Source organism: Sminthopsis crassicaudata, chromosome 1 (assembly GCF_048593235.1).
Source record: "Sminthopsis crassicaudata isolate SCR6 chromosome 1, ASM4859323v1, whole genome shotgun sequence".
NCBI lineage: Eukaryota > Metazoa > Chordata > Mammalia > Dasyuromorphia > Dasyuridae > Sminthopsis > Sminthopsis crassicaudata.
This window is the reverse complement of record NC_133617.1, coordinates 664,082,976-664,098,454: the sequence shown is the minus strand read 5'-3', so window position 1 is coordinate 664,098,454 and position 15,479 is coordinate 664,082,976. Positions and strand designations below refer to the sequence as shown.

Here is a 15,479-nt window from a genome sequence, read left to right as displayed (position 1 = left end):
GATAAATCAGTATGGAGATACTGATACTGAGACTTAACTCTGCCATCTAAAGTCACCCACGGGTAATAAGGCACATTCTTCAAGAAGTAATTGTACTAAATGTGAGAATACTAGAATTATATATCTATATGCATGCTAGCAGTTGCTAGCAAAGCAACCTTCCCTATCCTTAGGCACTCAAAAAGGAAACTGATTTCTACTCCAGATCAAAATTTTCGAAGGTCACAACACTTTTAGTACAAATGATATCCTTTAAGCCTCACCTGAATACTAATTTAATCAAATGAGGAAGAACTGGGGGTCATGGACTAAGGATTGGGAGAATACCTTGCGTGCTAGATGCTTGAAGTCTTCTGTTGTGGTTATCCTCCCCACTTTGCAGTCAGGTTTCCGGTAAGGATTCAGGCACTGCACAATGAACTGGGACATCTGTGATGGAAGAGGGACCCAACAACTATCACGCCAGGAAGTGAACTATACAGATATTCACAGTTCTGTGAAATTAGGTAAAGGTCAAAAGGGTTTAACTATAACCATGAAATATAAATCCTTTTAACTTTCTGGTCCTGTCTATTCCAGGTGAAAGTGATTGTGGTGGGGGGAGGGAGGGAAAGGGAGAGAAAGAGGACAGAGAGAAAGAGAATGTGTGTGTATACCCCTATGTATTTTTGGAATAGAAGGGAAAACTGATAATCTAACATCACAAGTTTTGATTCTATCCTCACCTCTTTCCTGAATACTTCTTTGCTCTTCTTGGCCAATTCACTTGAGGTATCTGCTTCTGCAGTTTTGGGTTTTTTGGAAGACTAGAGGAAACATAAAACACAACAGGACATTTATATAAGAAGCTGGCTCAAAGATCTTTTGTGAAGCGGTTATTGATTTAAAATTTTCTCTAAATAAATACATATCAGGCAGAAATTTCAGAATTGGTCATATCCTTTTATTTTCAATGTATAAATTAATTGGATTAGATGCAGAAGGCTGCACATGACACTCAACATGTGTTGTTTATATCAAGTATATTTATGAAGAAAAAATTTAAGTAAAGGAGATACATAGTTACCCAACAGATAATTTCTAAACCATTTGTTGTTGTTAGGCCTAGAGGAATTTGCTAAAAAAAATAACCAATATAGTATTTACTAGGAAAAGCCACTCTGACTATAAATTCTATTTTCAATGATAGTAACATTTGGGGCCATTCACTTCCAAATAGCAGTTTTGCTATCTCCTTAGGTTTGTTATAAAAACAGAGACATTGAAGAATTGTCCTTGAATAAAGGTATAATTAAGAGCTATTATTATATTAGCTATTACATTTTATATTATTATATATTGTATAATAGCTTTATATAATATAAATATATTATACATTTTCTAGCTATTACTATTTATTATTATATTAGCTATTATATATTAGATTCATATTTAGGTGATGCTGAAAATGCCCTTAAGTTCTAGATCTTATCTCTGATCACTGAAGACAAATAAAATGTTATCTTTTATTAAAATTTAAATACTTTGTCTCTTTAAAATCCTAAATGCATCCTACTCCTATCACACGGAATAACATTTACACTTACAATTACATTGGATTTCACATATCATCCAGCCTAAACATTCTAAAAAGGCAGAAATAATTAACAGATGAGACTTCCTGTTTACAAACAGAGAAAACTAGCCAGAGATTTAAGCGACAACCAAAGGTTATTAAGAAAAGCAGTGGCAGTTTAATTAGAATGTACAAGAGAGAATTAATTTTGGCCCAATTATACCACTTCTAGACATGAATAGCTAATTCTCAAAAAAGTAAATAAATACTGTGGAAAAACTAGTATTAGAAAAAAAGCAGGAAGCAATGAATTTCAGAAATGACACAAACTAGGAAGAAACAGGTCTACCACCTCTCCCTTAGTCACCTCCAATAAACTTTTCCATGGAAAAAAGTAATCACCAGCTATGTTCCTTTTAGGCATTCAGGTTAATTCAGACAGCCTGAAAGCAAATTTTTTATGGTTACATTTATTGGTATTCAATTATGTTGTTGCTATAGGTAGAAGCAATAACTACTCTAAGAACATTTTACTACAGTCTTCTCACTTCTGTAACTCTACCTAGTTTATGCAAAGAAATGTGAAATTACAGAACACCCTCTTTCTCCATCTTTATTTTTATTTTTATTTTATTTTTAGTTATTATTGATGGCTTAATTTTATCATTCTATCCCTCACAAATATGGTACTTCCTAGCTTGTTGTACTTCCTTCCTCTAGTATTTATTTGAAAGAGTTTATATTTTTATTGGAGAGGAGATTTTTCTGACTTCCAATGTAAATTGATAGCAAAGAGCCTTAAGGAACAAACATTCAAAAGCTAGCTGCTGAAGGAAGTTAAGGCAATTAACTCTCAGTTTTACTTTTGCATCCATACTAAAATAGATAGAAGAAATGACTTAAGAATTGTATATACTAAACAAAAGACCTTTAACTACATTGATATAAATGGTGGCTCTATTTTCTTCAGATGCCTATTTAAATCACTGGTTAACTGAAGAGTCCAGATTCTGAAATGGGAGGGCTTCATAGAATGGGCATCTAATTAGCATGATATGCATTTTAATTATGGTCCGATTTAATCCCTAAGAGTGTCATGAGGGCTTGCTCATACACTGATGTAGCACAATTCATTAATCTGTGTTCTCTTGATTCCAAAAAGGGTATGAAGATGAAACTACTCAACTATAGGGAAACAACTATTACATCCTGGACATGGAGGAATCTGAAAAGTTTCTTGTTGGCATGATGGAGTCACTCTTTGCTTCCTGTTTATTCTGTGGTTTTAGAATTTTCCAAATGGGTCATCACTTAAACTAAGCTTAAATGATAATGGAGGTAACTAGTAATTATAATCTTTATGGCCTACAATGGAAAAGCCTTCTCTCCTTCCTCCACCCTCCCTCCTAAATAGCTCAAATTACAAACTGATCAAATAACAGATTGTCTAGGCTTTTCAAAATGTTTTCATTGTAAAATTATAAAGCAGGAAGGGACTTTAGGGATTCCAAGACACACCACCTCATCAAGATGACTGGAGGATTCAATGGCCAGGCCCTCCTCAGGGTTAGCTCCAGGAAGAACATCCTACTTCCTTGTCTTTCTACAAAACTTTAGGACAACATGAAGGCCATTATAAACACACACTCTAGTTAGGTTTAAATAAGAGCAGGACTCTACTTCTTGTCTCTTCTCCATACCTCCTGATTCTTCACTAAGTTTCTATACTCCATAAGATGGACAAAACAATACATTTGGAGCTTCACTCCAAATGATCCCAGGAGAAAAATCTCTTGTGACACAGTGACAGATAAAAATTATGAGGGGAAAAATGAGGGTTGACTTTTAAAGTTCTAAAAGACTTGACTTCATTTGCTGACCTTATTGATATTCTTTCTTTACTGCACTCATTGACCAATGGTTAACACATTCCTATTCCCTCTTTATTCTTGATAGTCCTGTGACACAACTCCAGAGTTTGTTGTTTACAACAACAAAGACATCAGGGAACAGATGCTATGACATGTGAGTGAATTGGATTTGAGTGAGGGAGGGCTATACAAGGTCACCTGCCCTACTTTCCTCTCCAGAGCCCTCTGGGTCCAATGACCAGAAAATAGATCAGGATAAGCTGAGATGGCTCTGGATACAATGGGAAACCTGGGTCTTTTTAAGCTAAGGTCTTTGATAGGTTTCAGTTTGATTGAGGCTACACCTATTCAGTGATTAAGGCTAGATCAGTAATTGAGGCAAAAAAATCTTCTCTTTCATCTAGTCCAAAAAAAAAAAAAAAAAAAAAAAAAGAAATCCAAATCAATCTGGGGTTTTCTGGCCAAAGCAGAAATGACTGCTGTTTACATACAATCTGAATCAAATCAAGAACCAAATAATGACCAAAGGGAGCTTGGCCTACAACTAGGTGGCCCAGGAGAATTAGATTAGTTTTGGTTTAAGGTCTGATCCTTAAGATTACCCAAGAACAGCTTTCATCTGAAAGTAATGATCCACTCCAGATTGTCCCACTTTGACCTTTTGCATTGTACTCTATAATTAATTTTTTCATTTTATACCACACCCTCTTTTCTTCTGCCTTCTGAAATGTACTCATTTTTTGGATGACATTGCATTGCTGACTGCTCTTTCTAGTACTAGTTGCGTTTTCACTGATATACTTCAACTTCCTGGTTGTAAGAAAGTCCAAAAATTTCTTTTTCCATCATGCTACTTTGAGACTTTCCTTCCATTATCTCCATATTTGACAACCTCTCCTACTTTTAGACTGATGCAATCCAAATATATCACCCAATTTAGATACTGATAACCTTAATTACCTACCACCATTCTCTCCCTCCAGAGTCTAGTTCAAAATCTTCAACTCTTGACCTTATTCCTAACAGATGTCAGAATATCCTTAACATACTTTACCTTTCTATTTTTTAAAGCTACTCAATTCCCATCACCTACCCACCCAAAGTTATACACAAAGGCATGATCACATTTTTGCCCTTATTTTTAACAATGTTCTGAATTCCCTTTATCCCAAAATAAGTTTTATCTTTTCATCTTTCCTTATGTCTTATTTTTCCTAACTTTTTGTCCTTTTCCTCCACACTATCCCAGACCATCCACCATCCCTGCTCCGTTTATACCATCCTACTATTCCAATCGTGTTCATTTCTACTGCATCTTTTACTTAGCAGCACTTTGTTTCTTTGACATGGGGTGAGATATAGTGTTGATAGATAAATGAATAGTAAGCTTCCCGCACTGAAGGGGCTTATATTCTAATAAAGGAATAGCACACATACAAGAATGCTGGCCAAAGACAGAGGATTTGGTTAGGAAATGGACATGAAGGCTACTGTCATGACATGAAGATGAGTTGGGGGACACAAGGAGTTGGAACTGGGTAGGGCATTTTAAGAACCCTAATTAGTAAGAATCAAACTGAGGAAAGGGGAGCTGGAAAGCCCAGTGCAAATCAATAAACTTGGCATAATGATGGCTAGAAAGCTAAGCACCCCATCCCTTGATAATTCTCACTACCTGCGTTGTTTAATCCTACTTGCAAACTACTGAATGGAACTAGAAGAACTCACAAAACTGCTGAAGGCATTACAAATTTGTGCTAAATAATTTCAATAGGGACCTTCACTGTAAAAAAGAAGGTTTCTAATTTTTCTCTAATTCCCTATATACAAGTTCTGAATCTTCTCTTCTTTCCTCAAGCCTCCCACACAACTTCTTCCCCAGCTTGTCAGCTCATCCAAAAACTTGGATGGCCAATCTCCAAGAGCTCTCTTTTCTTCCCTCTTCTTGAGAGACATTCATCTGACAACTTTCCCTACTATCTCCCTTTTTACTAAATCTGGTTAGTCTATGATGAAGAGATGTCTATTTGCCCAATAATGGTCAATCTTTCAAGAGACCTTGCTTTCATTCCCACAATCATCAGACTCCCTGCACTGTCATCCCTATCTTCTCTCTTAGTCTCTCTCTCTTTTTTAATCTATTGGCACTTTCCTGATGCCTTCCTCATCCTTAAAAAAAAAAAAAAAAAAAAAAAAAAAAAATTCTCATTTCATCTAACCATTCCCCATCAGCTACCGTCCTTTATATTTCCACTCCTTAGCTGAAACCACTGAAAAAGGCTGTTTCCACTTCCTTTCACTCTTCTAAATCTTCTGTAATCTGGCTTCCAACTTCACCATTCAAATGAAACCACTCTCAAAAGTTATGAAGGATCTCTTAATTGCCAAATTGTCTTTTTTAAAATCTTCATTCTTCTTGACTTCTTAGAGGATTGGACATTTATGACCACCTTTCTCTATCTCTTCTAGATTTTAATGATTGCTCTCTTTTGGATTTTTTCACATCTATCTGTAAAGTTTTCACTTTTTTTTCTTTTGCTATAACTTCAATCATATCCAGGCTCTATCCTACACCCTCTTCTTTAAGTTTTCTAAACTCTTTCATCTGGTGACCTCAATAACTTCCATATTACTATCTCCTTGCAGATAATTTCCCAGAGCTATTGATATAGCTCTATTTTTTCTTAACTTCTAGTCACCAGCACAACCACACATCTAAATCAACTGCCAGATCTCATAATTTTTTTTCTTTACTTGACACATTCACCACCCTAATTCAGACCTTCATCACATTTCATTTGGACTCTTTATGAGTTTCAAATTAGAAAGCAAACATCTTAAAGTCAGCAAGTGTTTATGATTTTTCCTTTTATCCTCAGTACTCAACAAGTGCCTAAGCACATGGGAAATGTTTAATGGCCAAGTGTTTTTTTTTTTTTTTTTTAAATTATGTAACTAGCTTCAGACACAAATAGAACCCAACTCTCATATGTCCAAATGAATATTGACTCAATTTTTAAATATTTTACCCAACACAACAATGTAGTTTAGTTTACCTGAGAATAAATGGTTCCATAATAGGCAGTACACAGGCGATCTTAAAGCAGTGTAAAAGAACTCCTCATAATTTAGGCACAATACTGCATTGCTGATGAAGCTATGAATTGATACAACCACTAAGGAAAACAATTTGAAATTATGCAAATAAAGTAACTAATATGTTCATACCCTTTGACCCAGATATTATACTACCATGCATTTACACTCAAAGGGGTAAATGACAAGAATGTTCTCATATATACTAAAATATGCACTTTTTGTAACAAAAAAGAAACCACAGATGCCCACTCCACCCCATGCAAAAAAGGGATGTATATGAACAATAATCTTTATAATAGCAAAGAATTGGAAACCAAGGGGATGATCATCAGTCGGAGAACAGTAAAACAAGTTGTAATAAATGACTGAGATGGAATATTCCATGCTATATGAAATGATGAGCAGGATACTTTCAAGAAATTCTACAAAGACTTAAAATAAACTTCTGAAACATGAAATGAGCAGAACCAAGAAAACATTGTATATGTAACCACAATATCATACAATGATCAAATGTGAATGACGTAACTGTTTTCAGCAATACATTGATCCAAGACACTTCTGAAGGACTTGTATTGAAAAATGCTATCTATTCCACCTCCAGAGAAGAGAAGTGATGAAATATGAATGCAAACTGAAACATATTTTAAAAAAGAAGTATGGCTCCAAAGAAAATATGTGTTCAGAAGATAATCCCAAACCTACTTCTTGCAAAGATGTGAAATATTGATATTTTCAGACTTTCTAATGTAATTGTTTGATCTCTTCTTTCTCCTTTTAAAAAAAAAATATTATTTTTTACATTAGAAGATGTAAAAGGACCCTGGGAAGGATAATTGGAGAAACACTGATGATGCAAAAACCAGTCAAGATTAGAAAAAGAAACAAAGATAATATGAAAAATACCTTCTACTTTTTAGAAAGCTAGAGTGACAATAGATAAGATCCATAATTATTAAGGTAGGAAAAAAAAATCAAAATATGTTGAAGTGCTACATAACTTCTGATCTTAACCTACTGCTCCATTTTTATTTGCCAAAAGAGATTAGGAATAAAAAAAAAAATTCTGTAAACATAATTAAAGAGAAATAATTGGTTAGGCAACTGCAAAGTCAAATGATGCAGAAGCAATAAGAGGCTGAGCTACATAACAGTGTAGGTTGGCTCACTATAACTACATTTACAATGCCAAAGAATCAGGTATACATGTAGTAACCTAACTAAAGACATTCAGATTCCAACTGTATATAGGAGATAGGGTTTTAGACAGCTAGATCTTTAGGTTCAGAATTCAAGCTTGGTCAAATTGCTTTGGTAATAGTAAAAGGCATCATGGTTGCAAATACAGCCCTTATAAACACAGAGAAGCATACACTATAGAGCTTGTGGCACATACCTATGAAGTGACATGTCCTATTCAAGATATAAATAGAATGTTCCTATTCTAAAAGTAAGAAAATCAGCATTGTATATTAGCTACTATAGTAGTCAGTTTTACTTCATGTTTCTAAAGTTGTCTCTAATTAAAACATAAAATTATTTTATTCTCTGTCAATAAGAGCCAATGTAATGTTATAGGTTACATAAATTTAGAAATGAAAAGACAGGTTAGGAAATAACACTGTTTTCTGAAGTTATAAATACACAATTATATCTTCTATGGAAGCAGAGGTGAGGAAAAGCTCCAAAATATGGTTTCAAATTGATACCTCCAGAGGCAAATCCAGAGACTAAAGTTCCTAAAGGTTTCTGTAAAATCTTCAAGCTCCTTCACAAATAAGTGATTTCATGAGAATTCTTGAGAATTCTCCATGAGAAAATATTTAATTACAGGGTTTCATGTTAAAATATGGAACTTAGTTTGATGCTTAGAGATCATTTAATAAAATAAAATCAGATAATTTAGCATTCCGTTTTTATCATACAGTATTAAAACAATGGAGAGTTACACATATGACAAGAACTTTCATGTAGTTTGTTAAGTTCATCCTCAAATATTTTTTCATATACGAAGATTAGATTGGGAGCAGGCAGAATGCAAATATTCCCTCTGATCACAAACTTCTGCCTCTAGTAAAGCTCTTTCTAGTGGTTAAATAGAAAAATATAAAATTATTATATGGTGATTGTGATTGATTTGAATATGTTATATATTATACAATTTAGGAATGTATTCTCCTAATCTAGGAGAATTAAGTATCCTATTCCAAGCTCTAAAAATTGTATGATCACAATATGAATTTGGCATATCAAAAATAGGAACAGTATGTCTAAACATTGGTTTTGTGCTCAGTGCTGTCTTTTAACTTTGCATATGCAAAATGGAGACTTACATTATGTACTTCAGTTATTGTACCCATCAAATATTTAGAACCCTTAAAGATATTTTACAATTTAAGACTGTATCTTTGTGTGTTTGTGTATGTGTACACAAACACACACACACACACAAACACACAAACGACTAATACAATGTTTTGAATGACCATATTTATAATGGGTATCATATTGCTTGCTTTCTCAATGAGTGAGAGAGGAACTGAATGGAAGGAGAATTTGGAACAAAAAATTAAAAACAAAAAAATTTTTAGTAGAGGATGAAAGTTCCAATATAGTGAATGGCTAAATAATTCCTAATATTTGAAGAGTCATCATTCACTGTGTAATTTCTACATTGTACTATTTCTGAAAACTATTTGGCAAAAATTTTAAAGTTAAATTTAGAGCTCATTTTGTTGTGAATGGAAAAAAACTCTATAAACTTCTCAAGAATAAAGATTCATCTCAAACATTAAAAAATGGTATATTAAGATAATTATTTCTAATTGGAATAAAAGGTTTTGCAATTGTCAATGCTAAAAATTTATCTATGCATATATCTTGTAAATAAAAAGCTATAAAAAGGACAACTTTATTAAAAAAAAACAACATACAAACATAACTATTTCTGCTTCACTTTCCCCATCTGCTCTCCAGAATATCATATTCCAAGTCTTCCAATCCTTTAATGTAGAAGTTGCTAAATCTTGTGTTATCCTGACTGTGGCTAGCTGGCTCCACTATATTTGAATTTTCTTTCTCCCCTGGATGCTTGCAATTATTTTCTCCTTGACCTGGGATGAAATTTACTATTCAATTCCTTAGATCCTATGATACTCATAAACATCCATAGCAGTAGTGGTGAACTTTACTCTGAATTCATTCTTAACTTGATACTCATACTTTAAAATACCTGTAGCTTTGATAAAATTGATAATTGCATAGTAGAGCTGAAAACTTCCTTAACTACTTAAGTCTAGTTTTAGCTTTTGATTAAAAAACACACCAACACCCAATCTTTGACTATATACATCTCAGAAAATGTAATACTGTGATTTATAAAAGCATTTCTATAACTAAAAAACAAAACAACTGAAAAGCTAACCTATTTACCTTAAATTTGGGGATTTTCTATTTTCATTTTTTTTGTTTTTTTTGTTAAAGACATTGAAAACAGTATATTTTATTCAATCAGACTTCCAGGTCTTTGATATCATGTCTTTTAGGTCTGGTCCTATTTAGCTTGAAAGCTCTACAATTTGAAAGGTGGAAATTTATAGCTTTCTAAGGCAGATAACATTTCCAAAGTGCCTAGGAATATAAAACAATTCTCTTTATTATTTTTTTTATTGATTAACATCTTCTCATCTAAAGGGATTTGGGGAGAACAAAATGATTTAAGATCCCAGGATCTCTAAAATTACTGTTATTTTAGATTCAGAGTAAATAAGAAGACTGCTTATTTGTTATTCTGGCTATTCATTCTCATTAAAGCATCACAACTTAGAAACTTACTTTGTATTTCATTGGTTTACAAGTTTGCTATATAAGGACAAAACTCAGTATCACAGCTTGGAATTGTGCCCTATTATAATTTCTTGCCTGTGTCTCTCCTGTTATTTGTACATTTGTTAAATGTTCCTCTTTTGACTTGCATGAACTGATGCTGAGTGAAATGAGCAGAACCAGAAGATCACTATACACTTCAACAACAATACTGTATGAAGATGTATTCTGATGGACAGAAACAACTGCACCCAGAGAAAGAACACTGGAAATTGAATGTAAAATATTAACACTACTGTCTATCTATCCAGGTTACTTATACCTTCGGAATCCAATACTTAACGTGCAACAAGAAAATTGGATTTACACACACACATTATATCTAGGTTATACTGTAACACATATAAAATGTATGAGATTGCCTGTCATCTAGGGGAGGGAGTAGAGGGAGGGAGGAGAAAATCTGGAAAAATGAATACAAGGGATAATGTTATAAAAAAAATTACTCAGGCATATATACTGTCAAAAAAATGTATAATTATAAAATTAATAATAAATTAAAATATGTCCCCTTTTTAAAAATCTTTTCACTCAAGGCTATTAAGGAAGTAACAGTAGTCCAGCAATAGTGACAAGGATTTGTCTTATTCCAGTTTAGCTACTGCCTTTCCAATTGGTGGGAGTTAAAGCCTGGGGTATAGGATAAGGCCTGGTAAAACAGGCTGATTTATCAATCTTGCTTTTAATTAAAAAAAAATAAATAAAATTTTTTTTTTTAAATCCTCCCCTCCACCTTCTGACCCCACCTTGGGACATAGAGCAGGCAGCCAGTAAAGCATAGCATGGAACATTGCTTTGACTTGTATTCATTCCTGCCATCTTCCACAGATGCAAAATGCAACTGAAGGCAGCTACTGGTTTATTTTTCTTTATATTTCCAGCATCAGAATATACACTCAATAAATATTTGTTAAATTGAATTAGTTTCAATGTAACTAGGGTAAGCTCAAATACGACAAAGACTGGAATCTACTGCTGTTTCAGGAACTTGGCATTCAGGAAATGCCAAGTAACTTAAGTATGGTATTATGAAGTGACCACAGTAAATTGCTAAGAAAGTAATGCTTTAATGGGAACATATACAAAGTAACTAAATTTTAACTTTGGGTAGGAAAAAAACTGAATACACATTTTTGAGTACATAGGTATAAGAAACAAATGATTCAGTGTGTGACATTTCAAAAATATAGTTGTAGTCAGCTCCATGTTGAATGTGATTTTTTTGTCCACCTCAAAAAAAAAAAAAAAAAAAAAAAAAAAGACTCAAAAATATCTACTCCTAGCAATTATTTCAAGAGTATGCAAGAATATAGGAAAATTGGAACCCAGAGGCTAAAATTCCCATTTGTCCTAAAAATGCCCCAAAGGGGAAAAAAGGGGAAGGAGGGGCAAGTAGCAGCAAATTGCCATCAGAATCCTTTAATTTAAAAGCTAACACTTTCTAAAGGAAAAAAGAATGGGGAGAGGTTGGGGGAGAAAAAAGGCCTGTGAGTAAACTTTGAGGGTAAAAAACAAAAAACACAAAAACCCCCACAAAACTGTAACTGAAGCAAGCAGCTCAACTCAAACATACCTTTAAAAAAAACTTCAGCATTAAGAAAACATATTTTTAGAAAATCCTCTTCAATATTACTGGGAGGAAATAGAATTAAAGAACAAATGAAATATAAGTAGTACTATACACTGGATTAATCAGTGGCCATTGCTCCCTCTCGTTAAGGACCATATTCCTAAGTGAAAGGGCAGGTCAATTCTCTGAGAGCCTCTGAAGCTGTGGATCATAACACTCGAAGGAGTTGCAAAGCAGCTTTTATTAATGCAGATGTTCCTTGTGGATTGGGAATGCAATAAATTGGAGGCAAGAGGGAAGAGGAGAAAGGTCAGACAACAGCAACTGCCTCTCAGTCTCCTTGTATCATTATCACCCGCTCACATGAAGACATCCATTCTACAGGTCTGAGTTAAACCTCTAGCAGCCACTGGCAGGTAGCTCTAATATCACAATATCCTCTCATCTAAAACAATTTAAATTCTGGCCAATTCTTTGTAGAGTCATACATGGAACAGAGATACTCTCATATATTCAGCACTATTTTTACACTGACACCAATCATTGCCTTTTCTGCTAAACGATCATTTCTGAAAGGAAAAGGGGCTGTATCTTACTAAACATCTTTTTAACCAAGCACTGTTTTCCCTAAGTCTCTCTTTCAATTGTCCTATCTTTTTTTTTTTTTTTTACCAAAGGCACCATACTATATTTCCAGTCCAACAAATTCATAATCCTTGTTTCTGCACTCTGCATATTTCATCTTGCTATTTCTACCATAACAACATCTTGAGCACTTTTTCTTTTCTTTACATGCAGCTTATAGAAAAGGTAAAGACCTTTGATTCACATCTCTGCCTCTTGCCTATACTATTGTTAAGACCAAATTGGTCCTCCATGACTCAAGTCTTTGTTCTACTTCAATCATCTTTGTATACTGTTGCCAAGCTGATTTTCCTTAAGCAAAGATTTATGCTCTCTATTGCTCTGTACTCCCTCTACTCAATCTACTCAACTCCTCAATTTATAGTATAAATAAATTAATTCATGTCCTAACTAGGACAACCAAAGTTCTAAAGTAATTATGAGCTAAGGGACAAGTAGAGCAAAAGAAGTTTTCAAAGTTTAAACTAGCAAAGGTTTCACAGTAATCAGCATGGTGCCTGGCCATAGTAAATTGCTTAAAAAAAAAAAAAAAAAAAAACTTATTATTTCACTTCTATTTTATTTTTATTGCATTCTTTACCAAGACTGTAAAATGGTAAAGACTAAACCAGAGGACTAGGAAAAGACACAGTAACAGAATGCTCAATTCCTCTAAGTGACTTCATATCTCCTAGACTATGCAGATCATATCATAGGAGCTATGCATATATACAATTGTTGTTTAAATTTTCAGAGGAATGATAAAGAACAAGGTGCCAAAAAACTAAAGACAGGGAACAGTACTTTAATTTTCAAAATGAGGAAATTAAGATACAATCTGATGAATTTAATGTCAATTTTCCTTCCTCAATAATTATTTTTCCAAATACATGCAGTTTTTCTAAATATTTCTCTCCCCTTCCGAAGACAGTAATTTCATATATCTTCTAGATGTACAATATTTTTTAAATTTTCCATATTTGTCATGTTATAAAAGAAAAATAAGAACAAGAAAAGGGAAAAAAAAACAACAGGAGACAAAAAAGCAAACAAAGGTGAAAATAGCATGCTTCAATTTACATTCAGTTATCTATAGTTCTCTCTCTGAGAACTATATTTGGCATTTTCCATTTCAAGTCTACTAGAACTGTCTTGGATCACTGCATTGCTAAAAAGAACCAAGTCTATCAAAGTTGATCACCACATAATCTTGCTATTACTACGTTCACTTCACTCAGCATATAATTCTTTCCAGGCTTATATTATATATATAAAATATATTACATATCATATATAATTTAATGGCAATCTTTTGACAAAGTCTGAAATGAATTAATATAAATTGTTCATTTGTGACCATTTACAAAAAGAAGCAATCATTTTCAAGGAACTTCCATGGATTTTCTAAAAACTGTCAGACTAGCTTTTATACAGTTGGTAAAATTACTGGACTAATTAGTTAAGATAAAACAATAGGTGAAATACACAGATTTTAGTGAGGCATTTTATATGCTTGTGGTATATTTATATTAAAACATAGTATGAAAGTACTTAGATGGTTCTATAGCTATTTTGGAGACTATGAAGCAAATCAAAATCAGCTTAGGAAAAGGTTTTTAATAGTATTACAAGAATGAAATAGTCCTTGGTCTTATTTTGCTCACAATAATTCCTTGACCTACTGAGTCCAAAACAATATTAAAATTAAAAGTCAGAAGTAGCCTTTGAAGAGTCTGCAACTATTTTATTTATATATTTCATAGAACTATTTTGTTCACAGGAAAACCGATTCATTTATATAAAATTAAGAGTGAAACTTAGGGTACTTATGTTAAAAAAAAAAAAAAAAAAAAGACTAAAACTACTTAACTACTTAATGAGATTTATTTCTATGGCTTATAGATGAAATCAGTTATATATTTTTTGAGTACTTTGTGCCAGGCATGGTGATACAAAAAAGCTAGAATACTTTCTTAGACAGCTTATCTTCTAACTGGGGAGAGAACACTCTTGCACTAATGAAAAGACAAATAACAGAACCTTGGGACATGGCATGGAAGATTGAAACTTTCCCCTGTGGATGAGCCGTTTCACCTTTTAGACTACATTTCATGATTTGGTGGCAAGAGCAAGTATTGGTTAAGTTTTTAAAAATTAGAGCTGGGATGACTCTGTAAAATCAGAATATCCCTCAGATTGAGTTTCTTTGTATGCAAACTGAGAAAAATCACCATCACCACCACCTCACAGACTTATGGTGAGAACAAATGAAGTAAGAGATAATTTTAAAGTGTCACATAAACTGCTACTATGGTGATAGAGAAGATATGAGTTCAAACTCAGAAGACAGTAAAATCAAAAAAGTGATTTCTACTTCAAAGAAAAACAGGAAATGGTCAAAAGCCCCAAAAGAGTTCTCAGAAGAGCTTAAAAAGAACTTAAGGAGATCCAAAAATCTTATAGAAAAAAAATAACTTCTTCAAAAATAAAATTGGGCAAGGGGAAGCTAATGATTTTATAAGACAATAAGATATTGTCTTATGATGAGACAAATTAACATGAGACAAAATCAAGACATTGAGAAAACAGAAGAAAATGTGATCTCATAGGAAAAAACGACTGAGTTGGAAATAACTGAAGAATTACTTGTCTATCTCAAAGCCATTTTTCAAGAAATCATAAAAGAAAACTATCCTGATATTCTAGAACCAAAAGGTAAAATAGGAATAGAAAGAATCAACCAATCACCTTCTAAAAAAGAGCCCAAAATGAAAACTTCCAGATTAAGGAGAAAATATAAACAGCCAGAAAGAAACAATTTAATTATCACAAAGCCACAATCAGAATAGCACAAGATCAGAGGGCTTGGACTTTG

The 15,479-nt window shown here is 33.2% G+C and overlaps 1 protein-coding gene across 1 annotated transcript in view; it reads right to left on the bottom strand.

Annotated features, from left to right (window-relative positions):
- The window catches only part of SETD2 (SET domain containing 2, histone lysine methyltransferase), a 130,110-nt gene that overhangs the window by 3,659 nt on the left and 110,972 nt on the right, over window positions 1-15,479 (bottom strand). The window contains exons 17-18 of the mRNA XM_074310157.1: window positions 726-806; window positions 328-429 (exon numbers count right to left, since the gene is read on the bottom strand). Of these exons, the coding sequence (XP_074166258.1) occupies window positions 328-429; window positions 726-806 (183 nt within the window). The remainder of the gene's footprint in view (window positions 1-327; window positions 430-725; window positions 807-15,479) is intronic.